The following is a 26,901-nucleotide window of genomic DNA, read 5'->3' as shown; positions in this document are numbered from 1 at the left end:
GGCTTCTTACCTCTATTCTCTCTGAAACATTCATTTTCTCCTAAGCCTTTCCCAAAGAAACAAGTCACAAATATTAACTCACATACCAAACTATTTCTTTTCCCGACTTCAAAATTTGCCTTTTACAAATACTACTACACCCCTCCCCAAAATGTCAAGGCCCTAAAATAATTTTACAAACAGTGATGTCTGTTTAACTAAACAAGAGGATAAAACAATTGGTTACTTTTCTGCTTACAAACTAAAGCATAAATAAAAGATAAAACTAATAGCTACCTGATTTCACAGAATTAGAGACTAGCAATGCATATGGGTATCCAATTTCTCAATTCATAGTTAACCCTTTGCACTCCGAACCATTCTGGACATTGGCTACCAGCTACTCGACGCTACTTTGCAGCGGAAACATGCATTTACAGACCCTCGTATTATTTAGTATAATTTTGGAACCAAGTAACGTATTATAATGATATTGGACTTATAGGAATTGGGTGACATCCAGGAATGTATATTTGAAAAAAAAAAAAAAACATTTTATTGTTTATAATTTTGTACAGTATGATAAGTTTTGTAACACTCCCCAATATGCACTGCAGGCTGATTAGTGCATGTTTGACAGTAATAAGTGGTTTGACGCCTGCCACCAGGTGTTTTCCTGTTAGAACACACAGTGCAGTCCCGTTTTCTTTGTCCCACATTGGGAATATGTAGTTTATTATTTAATCTATTGTCCGCAGAAGATGTATATATCTTAGTAATTTTACGATATTTTGATTTAATTTCTTGTGCCATTTCAGGATAAAACTTCAGGGAAACATGCATGTCTCAAAAAGTTGCGTTGAAATAACTCAGTTCCCCGTAATCACTAATAAATTGCAATGTCCCCTGAGAGGGGACATCCAAGTGATATGCTAGAATTCCGATGTCCCCTGAGAGGGGACAGCGGAGTGCAAAGTGTTAATGAACTGTATTTCAACATAACTAAATACATACTGTATTTTACTTATTGACAAAAATACTATCCCAGTTATCCACATTAAAATGTACAGATAACACATTTCCAATAGGTACTAAGCACTACATCTCAATCTGAATACTAAACTTACTCTGTAACTGTCCTGTACTTCAGCTAGTTCTAGTTTTACATTTTCAGCAATTTTCACTTGTTCTTTCCATTTCAGCTCCATTTTTGCAAGTTCATCAGCATATTTGTTGCATTTTATTTTCTCATCCTAAATAAAATTAGTATAATTACAAAATTAGTATAATTAAATCTATATAGACTATCTGCAGAAACAGATTTAGATATGTAGTGAATGTTTATTACAACACTGTTCTAAGAGGATAAAAATGAAATAACCAAATGTCTATCAATGCATGATAGGGTTAATCATTTTATATTAACATAATGGAATAGTACATGTTTTAAAAAGAACAAAGCAGAACTACAATTTGACATGGGAAAAGTCACAAAACAAACTATAAATAGTGAGCTGGAGAAACAACAAAGGAAAGTTATATTTTTGCTTTAAAGGTTGGTTTACAGTAATAAAATTGAGTTTTTTTTTAATAAAAGTTGGTTTACGCAATTACTTAAATATTATACATGATGTTTGTGTACCATTGTACAGAAAAAATATAAACCAAAATATTCATAGTTCATATCTCTGGGGGGCAGGACCATGAGTGTACTTTTATCATCTTAATTTTTATAATGCATTAATATTTCACAATAAACTTGTAATACTTTACAAACAGAGATAATAAAATTCATATTTAAAATGCTGTTGTTTCCAGACATTAATAAAATGATGGAATTTTCTGACCAACACAATCTCTAGGTTGACTTTTACCATTGCTCCTCCCCACAATCCAGAACAAAGAAGGAAGGAGTTGGAAATCCTGACACAAAAGTAAATATGTGAATTTCATTTTAAATGGTTTTGTACAAGGTGGAAGTTTATAAATATTTTGAGCATGTCAATGGAGAAAAAGTCTTCAACAACTATTCAATCAAGTATCTAGCCATACTACATATATTATATTCAAAAATAGGCCTAAAATTGTTAATAAACTTAAATGTAAAACATTAAAACTTCTAGAAAGAAAATCATTAGAAGTTGGGTTAGGAACATCAAAACTACAAAACACAAAAGAATAAACTGATAAATCTGTACATCAAAATTAATTCTTACATTTCTAAAATAACAATTAAGGAAATAAAGACTATATTCACCACTGAAGTATCAGGGAAACACTTATATACAGAATAAAGAAAACTTACAACTCAGTAATGTAAACAACCCAACTTTTTAAAAAGGCCATAGATTTGAAAAGGAATGAAATACAACAACAACATGGGTAAACCTCAAAATAATTATGCTTAAAAGAGGGCAGGAATAAATCCATTTATAGAAATAATACAAAAAGCAAGCTAACCTAAGGTGGCAGAAAATAAGTCACTGGTTTCTTGCCAATGGGAAATGGAAAGATGAGTAGCAAGTGGTTATTGAAAAAACTGGAAGGGGGGGTGGTGTGGTGGTGGTGGGGGTGTGTGTGTGTAAATGTTGACATGATGAATCGCAGTTTCATGACAAAATATGGCAAAACTGATCAACCTGCAGACTAAGTATGTTTAGTTTCTTGGATTTCAATTGCACTTTTCTACGTGTGCATGTGCACACCTTGAGGAAGTTTTGAAGAAACATTCTTTCAATACCACCCAGAACTGTTTCATACTTAATGAAAAATACAGTTCCTTTTTTTTTTTTTAAACATTTTTTTTTTATAAAGGCATGTTTTATTTATTTGTTTGTTTGTTTTGTTTATACATGCACTGGGTACAGTCAGAAGTGCGGGAGGGTGAGAGAATTCACCAGAGCCAGAGCGGGGAGCAGAACAGGCAGAAGGACCGAAGTACACTGCTGAGGGGAGCAGCGGGCAGCAGGAGAGGTCTGCGCGCCATGTGGGACCCTCCTCCGGTGGCCGGGGAGCAGCCGGGGATCGAACCGGTGCCACAGAGGCTGCGGGCAGCTTCGCAACCCAGCGCTCAACCGCTGCGCCACTGGGGAGGCCCCAAAATACAGTTCCTTTAAAAACAAATACTTTGAAATAAAAAACTATTCTAATCAACCCTTCTACAAAATCCTCTAAAGCAACGAAAATGTTTAAAGTCCAATTAAAAGATCACACATCCTTTAATTACATAATTTAAAATGAAGTATTTTAAATTACTTCAGTTAACACTGAGCTTATGAACTTCACTCTACAAGCTCTACAAAGTATCCCCTCCCCTCTCCAAATGCACACGCGCGCGCACACACACACACACACACACACGCACGCACGCACAGTTAAACAAAAATCACATACAAAAAACACCTTTTCCTCGAATCTCCAAATCATATATAAATGAAGATTTTCCCTATTCCTTTAAACATTTCATGAGTGAATGCCACCAAGGAAGCTGCAAAAGTGAAATGTTTAAATGGTGCAGTTTTGAAAAAAAAAAGAGTTATAAAGGCAACAAATCATTTACTTAACATTCCCTCTTTCCACTTAACAAATCTGGTCACTTTAAGATGAGGTGAAATTTTATAAAGTTCAAACATTTCCAGTTCAAACATTTCCATTAATTTATCTTTACAATAAGATGACTAACAAAATATCCAACATTAATAACCACTTGCCCATTATCGAGAGCAGGACATTAGGTAAACAGAAAATAACTTTTTAGGATCCTAAGTTTACACACAGGCCTACATCAAAAGACAATCATTACAACCCCCTCATGATCCACTATATACAGATAAAAGGAATCCTAAGATATCCATCAATTGAGACAATAAAAGTATGCTAAACCATTACATTTGATAATTCTTTCACAAGAAGTAGCTTACCTGCAAGAGTTGTTTGCACTTATTATACTTTTCTGTTTTGTCAGCAATTTCTTTGGTCATTTCACAGACTTGCCCCTTTGTTACCATGTCAAAATCTGCCTCGGCTATAACAAGGCAAAAAATAAGATTAAAATTATTTCACTTAAGGGTATTTGACTTAAGGGTGAGTATAATGTAAAATATAATAAATGAAATAGTGAAAAAGAGAAACATGTTTTAAAACATTCATATGCTAAGTAAACAAAAGAGGGTAATATAAACGCTATAGAATTTTTTATTTTTATTTTTTTTAAGATTTATTTTTATACAAGAGCAGGGGTACAGGCCAGAGGCGCGGGAGGGTGAGAGGATTCACCAGAGACAGAGCAGGGAGCAGAACAGGCAAACAGCCAAAATACACTGCTGATGGGAGTAGCAGGCACGACAGGAGAGGTCTGCCGCACCATGTGGGAATCTCCCTGGATGGCAGGGAATCAAACCCTGCAGACAGCTTCACAGCACTGTGTTCAACCCGCTGCACCACTGGGGAGGCCCTCTAGGTGAGAATTTTTTAAACACCAGTTTGGCCAGACCCACGTTCACATTCATTAAGGAAAGAATCATTATTTTGCTCATCTTAATTTCTTAGAAACAGTTCTAAAATGGCACAAAATTTTTCTCTATATGTAACTGGACAGGATAAGGAGTCAAGTCATACTCTGAGAAAACATTTTAAATCATTTTTCTACCCTTTCATTACTATTCACTAGGTCTTTATTTAGTAAATACAACACCATTCTAAATACTACAGAGAATGCACAGAAATAAATAGGATCCTTCTGTATAGCAACTGAACATAATTAATTTAATAGTACTGGAAATTTATAATACATTCAGAAAGTCGAAAACACCAATTATCCCAAACACCATACAAGATATACTTTTATGTATTTTATACATTATCTAGAACTTACTTTTATTGTCAAACCTTTAATATGAGGTAGGAAAACAATTAGGACAAGTAAAAACTTAAAATTTTCATATTATTCATGTATCTACTATGTCTCTTTAACTGGTTCTTTAAGCTAATAAACTAAAAAAAAAAATTTAGCTTAGGTGAGAGAAGTGTCTTATTAGTTCCATGGGAAGGAAGGCGAGGGCAAAGGCGGGTGCAGCAGTATGGCAACAGTGGATTTTATAGGTTTATCCCCAACAGAATTGTATGCTTAAGGGCCTCCCTGGTGGCACAGCGGTTGAGCGCTGGGTTGCGAGGATGCCTGCAGACTCTGCAGCGCCGGTTCGGTCCCCGGCTGCTCCCCGGCCACTGGAGGAGGGTCCCACATGGCGCGCAGACCTCTCCTGCCACCCGCTGCTCCCCTCAGCAGTGCACTTCGGTCCTTCTGCCTGCTCTGCTCCCCGCTCTGGCTCTGGTGAATTTTCTCACCCTCCCGCGCTTCTGACTGTACCCAGTGGGTGTGCAAATAAATAAATAAATAAATCTTTTTTAAAAAGATTGCATGCTTAAAATGCACTAGCGCTTCAAAATTCCACACTTTTTTTTTTTTACTATGTTATTAATTAACAATTCTTGGCTTGTCCTACAGCCTAAATGCTTTAAGCATTTGCACTTCTGTTCACCAGTTCACATAACAGTTGTTAAAGAAAATACTAGATTCGTAGTCATATTTTGTGTGTTCACTACCTACATAACTTTATCTTACTTTTAGATGCTTACTTTCTCTGCCACCCTTGAAGAATTTTTCTAAGCTCCCCTAAAACTCTTACACCTGGAATAAGGGAATGTAATAAGTACTTTCTAAGGGAGAATACTTTATACAAAAAGTCTAAAAGTTTTACCCGCAGAAGGTTGCGGCTTTACATCTATAGCAGAGGCAGTAGTAGCTGGATCGATGTTTACTGAGGCATCATTCACTTTGTGTTGATTCTCAATTTTCTTTACACAGACACTATTGTTATCAGCCTGTTCAAAAAGTTAACAATAAATTGTTACATGAGTCATTGAGTTATACTGTCTTCCTTCAGTAACTGTGTAAATAATCATCATATAAAGAAGCCCTGCAAAATCCACAAAGCTATTTTTCTTAAAGGCTAACAAAGACTCATTATACATTATCAATTAACTAACTGAACTGAATGTTACAAAAAAAGAAAAACTTCCCTTTTTCTTGTCAAATCATCATTACACCAGCAATACAGGTCACTCATACAAACTGCTCAAGTTTTCTAACATATTCAAAGGTCCAACAATGCAATTTACATGTGAGTCATATATATAGTATTTTTTTCAAAGAAGCCTTTCTGCTTTATCACATACATTTATTCTTTGCTTCATTTTACATTTCAAAAAATAAGTTGAAAAAAATACCACCTTTATCATAGAGTATACAAATAAAACTGCCTTTACAGCAATATGATTTGCAAAGAGAACTGTGTTTTCAATTTCAGGTCTTAAATGTGTTTCTTCGATGCCAGGACTCCCTCATCTAGCAAACCTTATATTTAAGGGCACACATTAAAACATACATCAAAACAGAAAAATTTGCTTTGCTTTTATTAAATCTGCCTGCCCACTCTCAAGTGGAATACAAAATAATTAGCTAACATTTTTTGACTTTCCCTAACCTAGTGGATAGGAACAACCTAGTGGATGGAAGAAATCACCAATGTCAACTGCAGGACTCACTGAAGACACAACAGATAATCAATCAACAGAGACAGAGAAAACAGTTGTCAGTGTCACAAGAGGAATTCGGTAATAGGTACTGAGCTTTTAAGTGACAAAGATTTAAGAACTTACAGAGACTTGGTCAAGAAAAGAGGGCTCCTGTTTTTTACCTGCTGCTGCCCTTACTTCTTATGTTGGTTCTCCATCTTTGATTAAAAAATGTTTCCCACTATCAAACTAAAATATATCCAGTATAATCTAACCCTTTGCATTCTGAACCATTCTGGACATTGGCTACCAGCTACTCGACGCTACTTTGCGGCGGAAACATGCATTTACAGACCCTCGTATTATTTAGTATAATTTTGGAACCAAGTAACGTATTATAATGATATTGGACTTATAGGAATTGGGTGACATCCAGGAATGTATATTTGCAAAAAAAAAAAAAACATTTTATTGTTTATAATTTTGTACAGTATGATAAGTTTTGTAACACTCCCCAATATGCATTGCAGGCTGATTAGTGCATGTTTGACAGTAATAAGTGGTTTGACGCCTGCCACCAGGTGTTTTCCTGTTAGAACACACAATGCAGTCCCGTTTTCTTTGTCCCACATCGGGAATATGTAGTTTATTGTTTAATCTATTGTCTGCAGAAGATGTATATATCTTAGTAATTTTACAATATTTTGATTTAATTTCTTGTGCCATTTCAGGATAAAACTTCAGGGAAACATGCATGTCTCAAAAACTTGCATTGAAATAACTCAATTCTCCGTAATCACTAATAAATTGCAATGTCCCCTGAGAGGTGACATCCGAGTGATATGCTAGAATTCCGATGTCCCCTGACAGGGGACAGTGGAGTGCAAAGGGCTAAATATAACACTTTTTTCCCCCCTATACATCACATCACTAGACCAATGACTTGAAATCAAACAAATTATATTCAAAAGCTTGATATTTAGATTATAATTTTAATTTGCAAACAAAAGTAATCATAAAGGAAACATTTTACTATGTATGAACTCAGAAATACTTACCGGTTGCTCTGAAAGTTTATTGATTTGTTTTTGGAGCCTCTGGCATTCCTTGAATTTTTCTTTATAATGATCTGCTGCCATCTGAAGACGAAGTTTTAGATCTTCAACTTCTCTTCTCAGCTCATGTTCCAGTGTATCTGTCTTTTCCTAAGAGAAATAAACACTTTAAGATAAAAATCTCTCTCATAATGCAGTAAAACTGAAAACTTCATCTTCATATTTTTCCTTCTGGTTTTTGATTTTTATTTGTTCTTGAATTTTGGGCACAGAGTCATTCATATTAACTCTTCTAATAAATCCAGCTTTATAATTAATCTTGAGACTAAGAGTCATTTAAAAAAAGAAAACTAGAGAAAAATAATCCACAACCTGGGAGTATGCATTACTCTAAAATAATCATAGTATGTTGTTTTAAGCACCTAGTAAAAAGAAATTCCAAAGCTATATATATATATGTGTATATATATAAACATCAGAAAGTTTAATTAACAGTAATAGAGCAGCTTTCACTAACCATTAGGTATGTATTTAAGTTTTTTCTTAAAGCTTACATTAATCTGACTTATTTTTGTATTAACTCACTCCCCTCCTTCATAAAATTAGTGGAATTTTAATCAAAATGTATATTCAAAATTAATCTGGTTTACCTGGTCTTTTTTTACAGCATTTAGTTTAAGTTCTGACACTGCATCTGCTAACTGCTTTTTCACTTTCTCATTTTCCAAGCGTGCGGTATGTAGATCTGCCATCGTTTTATCTCGCACATTTACAGCATCACTAAGTTCTTTAGCGAGAAAGACCACTTCTTGCCGAGTTGCCTGAACCTGTTCCTCTGCTTTACGCAGTTGCTCCTTTAAAAGAAAAGTATCTTCCTGAAGAGAGACAGACAAATATAATTAAATCATTCAAGTAAAAAAACAGAAGCAATTTTGTGCATATTTCAGTAGATAAAACTTTTTAATTACCTATTATTTTTCTCTTTATGACTTGCATGAAGTATAGAAGAAATTTAAGATGTGACTTTTAGATTTCCTATGCATGTAACAACACTATGCACTGATTATCACTTATACATCAGGGAATTGTAGGAAGGGAAGTCAGGCAACATACACAAGGCATACCAAGTTCTAGCTAAACTGAAACTCCATGAAAGATATGGTTCTCTGAATCTCTCTAGCTGGCACTACTTAATTTGTTATGATTACTAATAAAAATAATGTTAACAAAATTACCGCGTTTTAATAATTTTAATAAAAATAGTCTTTTAATCCTAAAATTTTTAATTAAAAGATGTTTCCCACTATCAAACTAAAATATATCCAGTATAATCTAAATATACCACTTATCAGAACAGATTTAGACTTAGTTCTAAAACTATGAGAATGCACTAGAAACTGACAAGTAACTGGCACCTGTTTATCCTAAATGTATCTTTAGAATGGTAAAATTATCTTTTAATATTAAGTAGACATTATGAGCTCAATTAATATAGCTTATTCCACAATCCTGTTTGTCTCTATAACAAAAATAATCTAAACTCAGACAGGTACAACCCATTCTTGGTTTTTGAGTATTAGGCATTTTAGAAAATATGAACACTTATGTAATGCTAACGTGGAGAAAACACGTATAGACAGAACACTAGTAGATCTAACTACATAATATTGTCGACTTGCATATTTCAAAAGCATAAAGAATTAGATAAACATTTATAATATATTCAAAGTATATTGCAAACACCTTTTCTAATCATTAAGAAAAAGCCACAAACCAAAAATCAAACTAGAAAAACTCAGAAACATGATTTTTTTCAAAAAGAAATGACTATTATCCACACAAAAAGTCAATTCAATGACAATCAAATAAGTTAAAGCACACATTCATCTTCTTTCAAATGGGCAAGGATGAAATTATCCCACCATTCCAATAGTGAGATGAATTTAGGGAAAACAGCATATTTACAAACAATCACACCGATAAAATCTGTACGTGACATATAACCTTTTCATCAGAGAAAGGTTTTGCCAACATGTTATCAACACCTTGAAAAAGCACATCTTTGGGTCTATCAATTTTATTTTCAAAATGTTCTAAAAAAATTATTAAAGGGTATGAACATAGGTTTAGTTTTAAAAGAAATCAGTAAAATATTAAAATACTGAAAAATTAACTGAAAACATTTAACAGTATGTTAATTTATTACAAATAAACTATCATCTCTCCTCAATATAGGGGAAGTATATGCAGTGATTACAAATAGTAGCTGCTGATATATCCATTTTTGTGAAAGGCAATTTGAACTAACTGTAAAATTTAAGCTCCTCTTGACCCAAAAACTGCACTTGGAGGTATTTGTTGTACTGACTTATACATAATCTGTACAATGTTTACTACAATGTGTTCATGACAACTAAGGACTACAAACACTGAAAATGACTACATACTACACAACACTTATAAGATCCCTTTGTGTACTCACAATGCAAGATGGTCAGACATTCTACGGAAGTTTTTTGCACAGGTTTTGGAATATTATTTTAATAATGGAATATATTCTCACTATATCTCTCTCAGATTTTGTAAAAATCTGAAAAATATTTTTGATATATACATCTAAGAAAGTATGACAGTGACTTTTATTTGAATTTCTTTATAACTGTGACCTTGTATAACTTTTATAAAAATTACTTTTATGATTTTTTTTTTTTTTAAGATTTATTCATGCATACAAGAACTGGGGTAAAGGCAGAGGTACAGAGGGGTAAGAGGGTGAGAAGATTCCCCAGAGACAGAGCGGGGAACAGAATAGGAGGACTGACTGAAATACACTGCTGAGGGGAGCAGCAGGTGAGATAGGAAAGGTCTGCTGCGCCTTGTGGGTCAGCTCCCTGGCCAGGGATCAAACTCATGCTGCAGTGGCTACGGATTGCTTCATAGTGCTGTGGCTTAAGCCCTTGTTTCACCAGAGAAGCCCTACTTTTATAATTTTTAAAAATAATTTTTAGCAAATAGGAGTCATTTTTCTCACATATTTTCATACCTATGTTTTTCCATACAAAATCCTTAAGTAGAAAAAAAATGCTTACAGAAATTTTTAGCATCTTATGAAATAACAATCAAATATAGTTTGCACTTTTGCATTTCTAATCTGCTACATTAAATAGCCTACAATGTACCATGAATCTTACACATTAATTGTAAATGCCATTCACATTTGATGTTTTAGGCATTCATTTATATTATATCTGAGTATATTAAATAAGAAATTATTGTAAACAATATACACCCATAAACCTAAATGAATAAATCAGAATAAATCTTTGTACATACATAATACAATAATAAAGTGCTTACCTGTCCTTTTAAAAAAACTAGGAAGACCTCTACGACCTAACAAGGAATGCATACTGTCGCATTAATCCTAAGTTTCTGAAATGTGGTAACTGTAACATGGTTATACAGAAGAATCTACTTGTTCATCGAGAAGATATGCTATGCCTACAACTTATTTTCAAATGGTTGGGGTGGGGGGGGAAAGGTATATAAGTGGGTGAGATCAATATGGCAAAACATTTTAGGATATAAATGTAATCAATGTTCTGTTCTTCTAATTTTTGTACAGATCTGTACATGGTTGGGGACAGAGTAAAAAGTTAAAACCACCATATTTCTCTACATATTAAGTAGACATATACTTTACAATCTTGAAATACATACTGCAAAAAAACTTACCTTATTAGAAGCTGTAAGCAAGAAAGTCCTTTGCGCACTTTCCTTTTTCGCCAAACATAACTGCAATCTGCCGATCTCTTCTTTGAAATGAGTAATCATGCCTTCTTTGTTTCCATCTAAATTCTTTAAAGTCTGGACCTCTGACACAAGCTTGGTATTTTCTATTTCTGTATTCTTCAAATGGATCTGCAATAGTGCTTGAAAATGTCAATATCCTTTCTAACACTAAAATCTACGTTAGTCAAAGTTCAAAGTATCACTGTTTATCTCTAACCCAAACATGATCAAGAGATGAGTTACTAAAAAAGGAATTAGGAGATACATTTTCTGCCAAATAACTAGCTAAGTATGTGAGAGGTGGAGATTAATTCTCAGATCTGAGAATATTATGTGATCTTTAAAATCTTTTCCTATGATTTAATGATTTTAAATTCTCTTTACAGTTTTAGCAAATGAATTCTGTTCTTATTTGGGGAAACAGGTTATGTTACAGGCATATTCAAATATAAAGGCATGACAAGACCACCACCTTAAGCCATCCAATTTTTAACATGTGAAAAATACTATGTTATTTACTTCCTATGTGCCTAGAAAATGTATTTGTTGATCAACTAAACCAACTAGGTTAATATTCCCAACTATATTGATTTGGTGGCTATTACTGCTGCAGCATGCAAATAAAATTCTGTAACTGGAATTATAATGAGTACAGAAAATACTGATTTCCACTAAAGCGAATATTTTGCTTTGATAAGAATACCAGGGAGAAATAATTTAACATTCTTCTTGTACTTTATTCTTTAAATGTATGGAACACTGGAAAGCTTTTTCTTTTTTTTTTTTTTTTTTTTTTTTTTTTTTTTTATTTATTTGTTTGTTTGTTTGTTTTGTTTATACATGCACTGGGTATAGTCAGAAGCGCGGGAGGGTGAGAGAATTCACCAGAGCCAGAGCGGGGAGCAGAGCAGGCAGAAGGACCGAAGTACACTGCTGAGGGGAGCAGCGGGCGGCAGGAGAGGTCTGCGCGCCATGCGGGACCCTCCTCCGGTGGCCGGGAAGCAGCCGGGGATCGAACCGGCGTCGCAGAGGCTGCGGGCAGCTTCGCAACCCAGTGCTCAACCGCTGTGCCACCGGGGAGGCCCTGGAAAGCTTTTTCACTAGGACAGGATATAACTGAATTCTCTGAAGGGGTCAGCAGCGAGACCTTTGATGCATTCACTTTTTTTTTTTTAATATTTATTTTATTTACTTATCCATAGAAGAAATGGGGTGTAGGCCAGAAATGCAGGGGGGTGAGGGTGGTAACAGGATTCACCAGAGACAGTGGGGAACAGAACAGGTGGAGTGACTGAAATACACTGCTGCGGGAAGCAGTGGTCAAGACAGGAGAGGTCTGCTGTGCCATGTGGGTTAGCTCCCTGGCTGGGGATCTAACTGGTGCTACAGTGGCTGCTGATAGCTTCACAGTGCTGCAGTTTAGCCCCTTGCGCCACCAGGGAGGCCCCCTGCATTCACTTTAAAAACACTAATTTTCATATTCATGAGCTCATGAAAAGTGTCAATTTCTCTAAATTCTAATAGGGCAGGAATGGGTCATACGACCCATTGGGAGCTAGAGAAAAGAGACAAAAATAATCTCTCTGCTATTCATATGAACAATTGGAAGGGAAAATATGTTTCAGAGGTTAACAATATTAAAGGAGGGCTTCACACTTGTTAAGTGGAATCACATTGGCCAAACACACACACAAATTCCTAAAGAAATTTGCTTTCAAGTTTTAGATTATACACATAAATGAAATACTGTGAGAACACTGGGTGAATAGAGGGATGTGTTCAAATATTTCAATGTCACTTTGATCCCAACTATTAATGCTTATAGAAAGCAGGCGATAACAGCAAGCTATAAAGGGAAAAAATTCCCAAAACACCTCATTCTTTCCCTTCCTTCCTCCTCACGTCTTCTGCAAAGGACCAATTATTCAGGTATACAACAGAGACATAGGAAGTCTTTGCAGAAAATGTGAATACACCAGGGATAATATAAGGTACAAATAATTTAGAAAAGAAAAGTAAAATTAAATACCTGTCTTGGCCACCCTCCAAAAAACACTAAAGTCCAAGTCTCAGTATACAAAAGAGGGGGTGGGAGGAGTAAAAGGCAGGGTAGAAAGGTGACAGCTTTAGTTGTAAGTTTTACAAATTAAGTCATCCTAGTTATCACTGCATCTCTCCTGTATCACCAGTTTAGTTGGGACCTTCCAAAACTATTTCCAATACTAACTAGAATGCCTTTATCATTCATTTTATTATTGACTAAAGTTTACTGAGGACAGACAATGCATACACCTTATTATTTTCCACTGTACTAACAGAAAAAAACAACAGGGAAAGTAAGCCCTTAATTATCCATACAGAAATAACAGTCAGGTCCTTTCCTACCAACAAAACTGAAACATTCCCAACTGAAATTCATAGTAACATCAAATAAAAAATTAAATAAATTTAATTTAAAAATGCTTTACAATACTTTGAAAAGAAAAACTGCAGTTGAAGGTGGTTTGCAAAAAAAGTTTGTGTAAGTGGTAATCCAGTTGCGCCAATTATTGCTGTACATTTGTATTATTTCTCTTTTTCATAAAATCTCATTTATGAACCAAATAATAGATATAGGAATGGAAAGAATAAATCACCTTATAAAGTTCCTTCTCATCCTTTTCCATCTTCAACTGAGATTCAAATTGTTCTCTTTCATATTGTGCCTTCCTGAGTTTGTCCTTTAAACTGGGTTAAGATCAAGTAATGTTAATAGACATAAAAAAAATTGCTAAAATACAAGGTTTTTGTTAAAGTATCAGCAATACCTGTCTAATTCAGTTTCTTTTTCAATTGCTTTTTGAGTCACTGACATAATATCTTCCTCAAGTTGGAGCGTTTTGGATGTAGCATCATTGTATCGCTTCTTAAACTCTTCATTTTCCACTTTTAAACTTTGTGACACTTCAAAAAGCCCCTTAGAAACAACAAATCATTTTGAGAAGCACAGAAATGTATTTACAACAAATATGAATGTCTTTAAGAAACCTAGTTTTTGTTTTGTTTTTTTTTTAAGATTTATGCATACAAGAGCTGGGGTACAGGCCAGAGGCGTGGTGGGTGAGAGGATTCACCAGCGACAGAGTGGGGAACAGGCAGACTGAATGATACACACTGCTGAGGGGAGAAGCGGGCAAACCAGGAGAGGTCTGCTGCGCCATGTGAGTAGCTTCCTGGCCAGCCTGGGGATAGAACTCATGCTGCAGAGGCTGCAGACAGCCTCATAGGTTGCATCCCAACCCCCTGCGCCACCAGGGAGGCCCTATTCTTATTTTAATACCATATTTGACCCCTCCAAAATTTATGAGACTAAAAACAAAACCTAAAACTGTAAATTAACATTAATTCAACTTTCCATATTCTGTATCATTTTCCCCCTGAACTTTTCTTACATCTTCTGTGTTGATTTCACCAAATTTTCTACCAAAGGGCAGGCAACATAAATGGGGAAAATATTAGTCACTTTCATTACTCACATTTTGTTTCTCAATGTTGCCCCAATGACAAATGAATTTTCAAAATACTATCAAAGTTAACACCCACTTCTTCTGGTAACAGATCACTTAGTGCCACTGATAATTATACCACAGCACTAAGTGCCACTGATAATTATACCACAGCACTATGTCTTGAGCAATGTTCCTGCCACTGTGACTCAGAGGTCTGAACAAAATACTCAAACTGAAATTAAAAAGTAGTAAATATAATAAAATGCATTTCTAGATAAAAGTGAATAACCTACTTTAAATAAAATTTCAAAGTTTAAAAAATTTTCACATTAAGTAAACTTGGTCAAGATGCACTGTAAACTTATTTTATGATCTGTAAAATGGAGATAGTAAGGCATTTCTCCTAACATAAAATTATGAGAATCAAGTGACAGAATGCATGTAAGATGCTGTTATAGAAAACTACAGATCAAATGAATGGGTTAAAGAAATTATTTCTGTTAAAAAAATTTTTAAGTTTCCCAATGAAAAAGTAACACTCATCTACCCAACAACAAAAACTAAAGTCACCATCTTGTCAATTTAATGTATCAAATTTTATAAGCCACTTAAGAGTTTCATAAAATAAATCAGTCAAATGTCTTATTTATATGTGTAGTATCAACTAGTCACTAATTATCTTACCAAGACAGGAAAATTGCTATGTTGCACCTACACTTTACTAAAAAGCTTATAATAGTGGTCAGATATACTCTATTGGTTTTATTTTTACTCAAAGCAAGTATCTGCCTTACTGAATTTGCCATGTTAATCAGAGATTATGATACCAAACTAAACATTTTTTTTTGTTCCAATGACATAACATCAGAAAAAGCTAATGTTCCTTCTGCTAGAACTGTGTATGTATCATTCTTGTAAAATTGGACACACTTTTACTATTTGTCTTGCTGATTTACAAAGACATCCACAGACATCTCTGAATAGATTTTGTGAATTTTTTATTGCTAGTTTTACCAAATACTCTTTTGGTGCTGCAAATGGACTATAGATTTAACCAGGTATTTCTCCCTAAACAATGACTAGCTTGCCCAAGGACAAAGACTAGTTGCCTAATGAAGTTTATAAGTGGTAAACAAAATTCTTAAAAATGTAGGGAGGAAGCAACTAAATGAATTTATGAAAGACATGTAAGCAAATGCAAAACATGACCTTACTGCTTTATCTTTAAGTCAGTGAACTATACAGTGACACATAAATTAAATCTAACTATAATCTTAAGAAATCAGAATTTTGGGGCCTCCCCGGTGGCGCAGTGGTTGAGCGCTGGGTTGCGAAGCTGCCCATGGCCTCTGCAGTGCCAGTTCGATCCCCGGCTGCTCCCCGGCCACCAGAGGAGGGTCCCACATGGCGCGCAGACCTCTCCTGCCGCCCGCTGCTCCCCTCAGCAGTGTACTTCGGTCCTTCTGCCTGCTCTGCTCCCCGCTCTGGCTCTGGTGAATTCTCTCACCCTCCCGCGCTTCTGACTGTACCCAGTGCATGTATAAACAAAACAAACAAACAAATAAATAAATAAAAAAACATGCCTCTATTAAAAAAAAAAAAAAAGAAATCAGAATTTTTCTGGTATCTATAAAGGCACCTGATAGCTTCTCAGCATTCAAGTCTACTTTCAAACTATATATAAATGCTATGGGGATTATTATTCAGGCTGGTAGTTCTCATATCTGAAGGAAGCATAAGCATCTTCAATGTGACTGTCTTCTTTAGTGTAAAAATGGCATCAAAGCCCTTAATGTTCACACAAATAAGTGACTCATGCTTTAAAAAAGCTTTTTTCAAGAGTAAAACAATCTACAATCTTTGAAAACCACGTGAAATTTGGGATAAACATTAATTTTATCCGTATTCGCAAATCATGCAAAAAAAATCATAATTCTAATTTTTTTTTAATAGAGGCATGTTATTTGTTTGTTTGTTTGTTTATACATGCACTGGGTACAGACAGAAGCGCAGGAGGGTGAGAAAGTTCACCAGAGCCAGAGCGGGAAGCAGAGCAGGCAGAAGGACCAAAGTACACTGCTGAGGGGAGCAGCGGGCGGCAGGAGAGGTCTGCGCACCATGTGGGACCCTCCTCCGGTGGCAGGGGAGCAGCCAGGGATCGAACCGGCACCACAGAGGCTGCGGGCAGCTCCGCAACCCAGTGCTCAACCGCTGCACCACCGGGGAGGCCCCATAATTCTACTATTAAAACAGAAAAATTTTAAGTAAATTGACTTTATAGTGCAGCAAAATAAAGCAGAATATGAAAATTGGGCTAGAATAAGTTTTAAAATTTTGGGCATTTCAGAGTCATACCAATTCCCCCAAATCTTAACTCTCAAATAAAAACAGATAAAAAGATTGTGATTAAGGTAAAGAGAATGTGATTCACACATTTAGGCAGCTAAACTTTAAAAGTCATAGCACTTTTAGACCCATGTGAAAAAAGACAAAATTCTGGTAATAATGAATACATGAAGAACTAAACACAGTATCACTGACAGCTAGAAAGAAATACAATAGTATAGTAGTTTCAAATGTATACAGCAGTAAAATTTAATAAATTAGTATCTAAATACTCTAAATAGCAAATTGTTGGCAAAAGGATTGTATTATTTATGGAAGCTGCTAGATTTTAAAAATCTTACTCCTGTGACTTAATCTGGCTTTTCTTAGACACCCTGATTCTTGAAATCAACTGCAGCTAAGTAGACAGCTACAAGAAATATAAATACATCTTCTCTGGTTTCTAGAACTACATCAGACAAAAATATAACAGACAACAATGTACAATAATAAACCCTCAAGATGATCAGAGTTGAAACCTCAAAGGTCAAATTTCAGGGTATTCTTCATCTTGTGGGTTAATTACATGCTGTAATGGACTATTTTCATGAGTCACCTTTTATCTCACCTCTACCCCTCTGGCTTCTAATACAGTGAAAGAAAAAGACTGGATTCCACTTTGTAAAACTGCAAAATCCAGGTAGCAATGAGAGAAATGTGGAAAGGAATATAGAGAAGAGCATAATAAATATACAAAACAACAAGGAAGTGGTAAGAGTAAAAATTCAATGAATGGTCTAATAGTCAAGTTAGGCATATATTTTGAAGTTTTATTGCACAATACTGCCAAAAACATTCAAAATGAAAAATGTGGTACTCAAACCAATTAAATATCCTGCTCCTACTGCAGGGTATCAATGTTCCTCAAAAGTAAAACTTGGAAATAACTACATATTTTTGAACTAAAATAGCTAAATAGTAATAGAAGACTTAACAGATGTTTATAATGAGATTTAAATTAGGCACATAGCTTGGTTACTAAAAATAGTATCTTCAAACAGCAAGAGAAATCTTGCAGAATTTAAGCCAGTTTGGGTTTCTAAACCCAACTCCAACAAGTACATGGGCAGGTTTCCCCACACCGACAAGAAATTTCAGACACCAGCAGAGTGCCTGAGAATTCAACTCAATTCAGCTCTTATCTATTCAGATTCCATAGGTTAAAGGCTCAGTGTCCCCAAGACCACTATACCACTTCAGACACTGGCCTAAAACCTAGGCTGCCCCCTATACTTCTGACCAACTAGTTACAGAAAAGAGGTTCCCATGATGCCATCCTCATACTTCAAGTTTCTGTGGCAAGCCAGATTATTATCTGTGCTTCTAACAGACTGGCTAAATCAGAGGTTTCCAGGACATTCTCTTCAGGTTTGATTACTTTGCTACAAAAGACACACAGAACTCAGGAAACCTGTTTCCTCGCTAGATCACCAATTTATTTCAATCAATAACCAGATAGAAGAGATGCATAAGGAAAGGTATGTGGGGAAGGACGTAGCTTCCACAGCCTCCTCAGGCACTCCATTCTCCCCAGGTCTCCAGATATTCATCCTGGAAGATCCCCTAACACGCCAAGCGCAGCACCCACCCCCCACCCACCCCGCCCCAGACTTTCAAGGATGCTTCATTTCACAGTCATGACTGATTAAACATATTGGCCATTAACAATTGAACTCAACCTCCACTCTCTTCACACCTCCCTTAGAGGTCAAAGTGGATGGAACTGGAAATTCCAATCCTTTAATTACAGGGCAGGTTCCCATGGCAGTCCCCACACTTAAGTTCTTCTTCAAAAGTTATTAACATAATACCTGAAGAAAATATGCCAATTTTAATGAGGTAGTTTTTAGGTTAATTTATACAGAGATTTCAAATTTTTCAAATTTTAATACATCTTATTTCACTGAATTCTGATTTTTTAAAAGTAATTTTAACTATTTTATTTCCCTGTATTGTGTTTATCATTCCTAGCTGAATTCCATCCGCCCCCCAATCCCCTTCTATCAAATATTATGTAACTAGATGTGAAACATCTACAAAGAGTTGGGAATAACTCATCAAGCCTGATAACCAATAATCTAAAAGTTCTTTTCCATTTACAGCATAAAAGAAACTGGCAGAAGTTAAAAGAACTGACCTATTCTCATACTTACCTAAATGCTATTTTTTAAAAATTTTTTTCTCACTTCAACTGATTCAGTTTTTGAAAAAAAAAAAAAAAAAAAGGGTTTCAGGCACTAGACTATCAACTCCAATTAGTTATATAAGACACAACCAAAAAACCCAAAACTAACCTTCTGCTCTGCTTGCAGTTGGTCACATCTTTCTTTCTCCTGGTTAAGTTCTCTTTCAAGTCTTCCAATTTGTTCTCGAAGTTGTGTTGTTTCTTTTTCCAAAACAGCAATTAACTTTAACAGTTCCTCTTTTTCTTTCATGGTTTTCTCAATTTTCAACTATAAAACAAAAAAATTTGCTTTTGTAAGGCTCTTAAATGTGTTACAAATTCAATTTTCCATTTCAACAAAACATGGAGAAATTCACATAAAAAGTTTTTACATATTATCTTCTTCATATCAATCAGCCTCTTCCAACCTTCAGTTAAGAGAAATTCATTAATCATAAATGTAAACTTTTTGCTTTGGGCAAAGGAGGAAATAGTAAATTAAAAAATGAACCTTTGTAGGGTAAGATAAAAAAAAATCAGGCTTTTCTGCCCTCTCGCCAGTAGGATTGATGATGGATCCCTGCATGCTGAATGCATGCCTGATGGTGGGCACCTGGAATAGGGCGTGGGTACATGTAAATGGAATTCACCTGGGCTGAGACACTGGGCTTATAAGGGCAGCGTCACCGGGACGCCAGCTGAAGAGCACGGTGAGGGAAACAGCAGAACCAGGAGAGGCAGAACACCTGAGAGCCCAGGAAAAGTGAAGATTTGCCAGGGGGCTGCCCCCACCTCCCCACCCCCAGCACCCCTGCCTGCTGTGTACCTGATAAATCCCAGTAAAAGCCTGCAAAAACCCCCAAGGGCTCCAAGGACTCTTCCTTCATCCGTCTGCATGGAATCATAGAAATTCTGCTCTGGCCCTTCCTGCCACTACAACCTTATTAAGAAGTTCAGCAATTTTCAAATCCATATCTTTCAAATTAAGTCTCCTAAGTAACATAATTCTGGGCTTTTCTTATCTTGACTATTAAGAAAACACCTGTTGTGAAAGCATGCACAGGGCAGGCTCACTATGGATTCAAGCAGAGAGATAAAGAGTGTCCCGGAGCCCTCGGTGGCTTTTTCTGGCTCTAATGCTCTCTCAGGGAACCAGGCACTCCAGGCAGGGAGGCTTGCATACAAGGAGGCAGGCAGGCAACCAAGCCTCTTAGCCCCCCAATGAATCTTTACTCTTTTTCTGGGCTCTCTCTGTCTCACCTGTTACCCTGTTGTAGCTGTTGTCTCGTAGCTGACATCTCCCTGAGTGATGTCACCCTTATATCCCTGACCTCTAGGCTCAGGTGTGCACACTTGCACATACACGTGCACATACCCATACTCCAGGTGTCCACAATCAGGCAGGCGTGTCCCTCGCCCACGCTCCCAAGAGCCTGTGTTAACACCATCAAAGCTGCAGGTGATAGCCAGAGGCTAGAGGCGCAAAAAGCCAGGCCAATTCACTTACCCTACAACACCTATTCTTGAATGCAAATTTATAGGAAATCTTTTAATCTACTTGTAACTTCCTTGTGTGTTATATAAGGCCTTTACCTATGGGATTATCCCTAAATGTTTTGGTCCCTTAAATAAGGTACTAAGGAATAGCAATTTCTAAACACACACAAACATATGATGTCCATTTTTCTAAATTAAACTATAAATACAAATTTAATGACAAAAATGTAGACTGTACAACATTAACAATGGATTCTTGTGGGAACACTTACAGTCTCTCCTTCACCAAAATCTAAATCCCCAATATTCTAAAAAATTACTTAACTATGGGGCCAAAATAGTAAATAACATCGTTAACACGGTTAACATTTCTCTTAACAGCAGGAAGTCTTAGATTTTAACCAGGGAAGAGTGGAGGCTCAGAGGAAAGCCTTCACAAAGACAGCATATATTTAACTGAAACAAACTACCCAATACACCTCAAAAACTGTTTACCAGTGGTGATGGAATCAAACTGATTAAACTCTAAAAGGCTGTTATGAGTTGAAAGGCTGAAAATTTTTAGAATGATACTTCTATACCTCCCCTCTATCAGACCAAAATGACAGACCTAAGTGCCTACCAAAGAGAAATGTCCATTTATCCATGAACTGCTTTTGTAACTGTTACTTATATTTTTAAATATGATTTAAAAATGAAGCTAATCTTGACACAGTACAACAGAAACGTTATAAAAGAACAACTTTTTCCCAAATTTATTTAATTGGCATGTACTTTCTAAAGCAAGTAGGAATCAAAGACAGGAATTCAAATCAGATGAAAACATACACAAGCCCAATTCCTGCCCCAAATTTTGTATTTTAAAATCTTTCAAGCATGTAAAATAATTAAAATTTGAGGAACACCCTGGACATATCTATAACCTAATTTCATTAACATTTTGCCATGTTTATATGCCTTTTTATGTTTAATATTGTTGCTCAACCATTTTGAAATTGAAAAAAATTTCACTTCACAGCATGCATCTTCTAATAGCAACAGCCTCCTAATCAATCACTACATCATAGCTAAAAAAAAAAATTTCACAATTTCATAATACTACCCAACAGGTAATCATTATCTCCCACTACCTTCAAAATTTTTTTAATCTAGGATCCAATCAAGGATCGTGTATTGAAAATTATGACTTATTTCTCTTTTTTAATGTCATCACGTCCCAAGCCTCACATTTGCATTAATTTTGTGCAGTTTTAGATGAAATCTTTATATTTTGATGAATGTGAACATTTAAAGGATCTATCAAAAAAGATGGTCAGAATATAAAAATATTGTCTCCAAAATACACTTAAGAGACAATTTAAATTTTCTTCATAAAGTGCCTTTTATGAGTATAAGTGGTGAAATAAATTATGTAATTTCCCAATCTACGTAGAGCACAAGAAAGAAGTAAATCCCAAAATGCCTGATCTTTTCTGCTGGAGGTCCTGAAATCACGGTGGTCTAACAAGTACTGAAAAAACTGCAATATAAATGCCAACTGAATTCTTAAGAGCTGGGCTTGTTTCATCATCTTTGACTAGCATTCAAACCCAGGCTAAAAATGACCTTGATCATCAGGCAGCTGTCACCACAAAATGTTTTAGTCAGCCTGTAAAAGTTACATTTCTTTATTTAAGATAAGAAAGGAATTTTTGAAAGGGGAGAAGGACGATATAGAACAACTCACAGTAAAAACATCAGTTTCTTTCTCTCTTAGCATGGCTACATAAGTATTATAGCTATAATTTCTTTTCCCTGAAGTCTGCTTCTGAAGGTAAATAAAACCAAAAGCTTAAAATGTTCACATATTTAAAAATCCATCTGACTCTAAAGAAATAGCAATGGCCTGCTACAGACTAAATATAAATGTAAATTAGCCAAAAAATTATTCTAAACCAAATAATCTGTTTTTTACAGAAATTCAAATGTAATAATGTAATAGTCTACTTTTTTTAGGTGTAGGGTAAAAAAGTTCTATTTTCTTTTTTTAAAGATTTTTATTTATTTATTTATGCACCATAGAGCCCGTATAGGCCAGAGGTGCAGGGAGTGACAGGATTCAACAGAGACAGAGTGAGGAGCATAACAGGCAAATCAACTGAAATACACTGCTGACGGGAGCAGGGGGTGAGGCAGGAGAGGTCAGCTGCACCATATATACCTCACAACATGAACTCTTCTGCATAAAATTACCTTTAACATACAGTGTTGGAAAAACTGGACAGTCACATGCAAAAGAATGAAAGTGAGTCACTATTCTTATACCATACACAAAAATCAACTCAACGTGGGTCAAAGATTTGAACATAAGAATATGAAACCACAAATCTACCAAAAGAAAACATAGGTGGCAAGCTGCTTAAGATAGGTCTTGGCAATGGTTATTTGGATTTGACACCAAAAGTAAACAAAAACAAAAATAAACAAGGACTACATCAAACTAAAAAGTTTCTGCAGAGGGAAGGAGCCATCAACAAAATAAAAACACAGCCTATTAAATGAGGAAAAAAAAAAATGCAAGCCATGTATCTGGTAAGGGGTTAATATCCAAAATTTGTAAGGAACCCATACAATTCAATATCAAACAGCAATCTAAAAAAACTGACAAATCTGAACAGACATTTTTCCAAAGACAGATGATCAACAGGTACACAAAGAGATCCTCAACGTCACTAATGGGAACTGAAGCCACAATAAGGTAACACCTCCCGTCTGTTAAAATGGCTATTATGAAAAAGACAAGACAAAAAATATTGGTGAAGATAAGAAAGAACTCTTTTGCATTTCTAATAGGAACATAAATAAAATACAGCTGTCACTATGGAAAGCTGTGTGGAGGTTCCTCAAACTACTAAAAATAGAGCTTCCATATGATCCAGCAATTCCACTCCTAGGAATCTATGCAAAGGATGCAAAAACATTAATTCAAAAGGACACCTGCACCACTATGTTTGTTGCAGCACTTTTTACAATAGGTAAGCTATGGAAACAACCCAAATGCCTAAAAATAGATGACTGGATGAGAAAATGTGGTATATATACAACATGGAATATTACTCAGCAACCAAAAAGATGAACTCATGCCATTCACAGCAACGTGGATGGAGCTGGAGGGATTATGGTCAGTGAAATAAGCCAGAAAGAAAAAGAAAAATACTGGAGTTTCACTTATAGGAGAAATGTAGAGGAAACAAATAAGGGATCAGGAGGCAAAAAATAATAATAATTAAAAATCAAAATCAACAGGTAACTATAAATCAGGGCCATTCTGCAGGGGAGGAGGGAGAAGGATCAAAGTGGATGGGAAGCGCACAAGGGACTATGGTGATGCTGCATGGGTGAACTGGTGGTGGGAATTTCACGGGGACGACACCTGAGAGGAGAAAGCATATGTTGTACAAGAATGATGTAAAACATAGGGCCTCCCCGATGGTGCAGTGGTTGAGCACTGGGTTGCGAAGCTGCCCGAAGCCTCTGCAGCGCTGGTTCAATCCCTGGCCGCTGGGTGAGGTTCCTACATGGCGTGCAGGCCTCTCCTGCCACCCACTGCTCCCCTCAGCAGTGTACTTTGGTCCTTCTGCCTGTTCTGCTCCCCGCTCTGGCTCTGGTGAATTCTCTCACCCTCCCGCACTTCTGACTGTACCCAGTGCTTTTATAAATAAATCCTTTTTAAAATAAAATGGATAAAAGGGCCTCCCCGGTGGCGCAGTGGTTGAGCGCTGGGTTGCGAAGCTGCCGGCGACCTCTGCGGCGCCGGTTCGATCCCCGGCTGCTCCCCGGTCACCTGAGGAGGGTCCCACATGGCGCGCAGACCTCTCCTGCCTCCCGCTGCTCCCCTCAGCAGTGTGCTTCGGTCTTTCTGCCTGCTCTGCTCCCCGCTCTGGCTCTGGTGAATTCTCTCACCCTCCCGCGCTTCTGACTGTACCCAGTGCATGTATAAACAAAAACAAACAAACAAACAAATAAATAAATAAACATGCCTCTATTAAAAAATAAATAAATAAAATGGATAAAAAATTTAAAAATTTTAAAAATTTAAAAAAGAATATTTAAAAAAATTATCTAAAATATATATAAAAGTGCAGTGGCTATGAAAAAGAAAATGAAGGTTCCTCAAATATTTTAATTAAAAACACAACTACCATATGATCCAACTAATTAATTCTGAATATAAGAAAAAAAACATTTGGGCCTCCTTGGTGGTGCAAGGGGTTAAGCACTGCACTATCAAGCAATCCACAGCCTCTGCAACATGAGTTCAATCCCCAGCCAGTGAGGGAGCAACCCAGATGGCGAGGCAGACCTCTCCTGTCACGCCTGCTGCTCCCCTCAGCAGTGTATTTCAGTCAGTCCGCTTGTTCTTTTCCCCACTCTGTCTCTCGTGAGTCCTCTCACCCTCTGCATCTCTGGCCTGTACCCCAGCTCTTGTATGCATAAATAAATAAATCTTTAAGAAAAAAAGAAAGAAAACATTAACTTGAAAAGATACATGCTCGCTCATGCTCCCTGCAGCATTATTTACAATAGCCAAGATATGGAAGTAACCTAGGCATCCATCAATGGTTAAGTGTACAAAGATGTGGTATAAACACGCTCAGAAGTGTGTGCGCACACACACACAATATGGAAAATTATTTGGCCATAAAAAAGAAATCTTATATATATTTGCAACAACATGGATGGATCTTGAGGGCATTATGTTAAGTGAAGTAAGTCAGACAGAAAGATAAACACCTTATGATCTCATCTATATAGGGAATCCAAAAAACACCTGGGTAGACTCAGGTTAAAGTGGGAAGAGTAAGGTGGCAGAAAAGCATTTAAAAATACAAACTCCCAGCTAAGAAATAAGTGACTGGGATGTAATGCATAGCATGGTAACTACGGTAGTATCATGTTATATTTAAGAGAGATCTTAGAAGTTTTCATCAAAAAAATAATTGTATGGTGATAGCTATAACTAGATTTACTGCGATCATTTTGCAATATATACAAATATACAATCATTACATTGTACACTAACAAATGAAATTAATACATGTCACTCGTATTTAGATGAAAAGTATTTTAATTACTAGCTCACTGCTGGTACCAACCTCAAGAAGGCCAGCTTTTGTGGTCACCACCAACATATCAGAATTTCCTTCATCTTCCATAGTAAGCAACTCTTCAACTGGAGAAGAAGCCCGAAACTGGAAAGGTGTACTTGCACCACGAATTTCACCCTTATGGGTAACATAACAGAACTGATAAAATTCTCCATCATCATTTGGAAGATAATATCCTATGAAGAAATTAACAAAAAAATTATTAAATTTCACATTATAAAATGTTACTTCAACAGTACTCGGCATCCCCTCTAATTATTGACCCTTTTCTAAGCATTCAGGCTGTCTTTCCTCCTTTTACAAAGTATCAAAGACTGTCCCCTTCTTCCTAAAATATGCCCAAATTTTTTATTTTATTGTTTTCCCATATCTTCACTAGTATAAGACCAATTCATCTTAAGTATGTAGTTTTCAAAGAGAAAGACTAGATGAGACTAAGGAAAGGAACAAGGAAAAAAAAAAAAAACCTGAGGATAAGTCATTTAAAGAAATGATCTCTTATATTTGACATCATTAACTGCAAAAGGAAGGTACTAACAAAAGGAATTGGCTGTGCACATGAACTGTTTAAAGGTAGAAAAAAAGGTCCACCGGTACAGTAGAATAAAACTACCTGTAACCACACAGATTTATTATGAATTACAGTTCTGCCACTACTATTTACTTACCCTCACTGAGCCTGATTCTTATCTATGAGATATAAGCCATCTATCTCAGAGCTCCAAAGTGTGACAAAGAAATGTATTTACGCAATCTAGTCCACTATCTGACAAGGAATGTGCTCAGTATTTGTTCCTTCATTCTTCAACCCAACTGTTAAC

The 26,901-nt window shown here is 36.0% G+C and overlaps 1 protein-coding gene across 6 annotated transcripts in view; it reads right to left on the bottom strand.

The window, feature by feature from the left end:
• Positions 1 to 26,901, bottom strand: part of TAX1BP1 (Tax1 binding protein 1) — a gene marked incomplete at both ends in the record, with an annotated part of 43,242 nt that overhangs the window by 8,540 nt on the left and 7,801 nt on the right. For 5 of the 6 annotated variants that reach the window (XM_084229691.1, XM_084229692.1, XM_084229693.1 and 2 more), the window contains 10 exons: positions 1,107 to 1,232; positions 3,900 to 4,003; positions 5,736 to 5,859; positions 7,611 to 7,757; positions 8,258 to 8,482; positions 11,343 to 11,528; positions 14,036 to 14,126; positions 14,207 to 14,355; positions 19,567 to 19,725; positions 26,069 to 26,256. In XM_084229691.1, the coding sequence (XP_084085817.1) occupies positions 1,107 to 1,232; positions 3,900 to 4,003; positions 5,736 to 5,859; positions 7,611 to 7,757; positions 8,258 to 8,482; positions 11,343 to 11,528; positions 14,036 to 14,126; positions 14,207 to 14,355; positions 19,567 to 19,725; positions 26,069 to 26,256 (1,499 nt within the window). The remainder of the gene's footprint in view (positions 1 to 1,106; positions 1,233 to 3,899; positions 4,004 to 5,735; positions 5,860 to 7,610; positions 7,758 to 8,257; positions 8,483 to 11,342; positions 11,529 to 14,035; positions 14,127 to 14,206; positions 14,356 to 19,566; positions 19,726 to 26,068; positions 26,257 to 26,901) is intronic. The other variant, XM_084229694.1, reaches the window with a different exon arrangement.

Source organism: Talpa europaea (genome assembly GCF_964194135.1).
Source record: "Talpa europaea genome assembly, chromosome: 3".
Classification (NCBI taxonomy): Eukaryota; Metazoa; Chordata; class Mammalia; order Eulipotyphla; family Talpidae; genus Talpa; species Talpa europaea.
The sequence above is the reverse complement of the archived record's forward strand: the minus strand, read 5'-3'. Positions and strand labels throughout refer to the sequence as shown.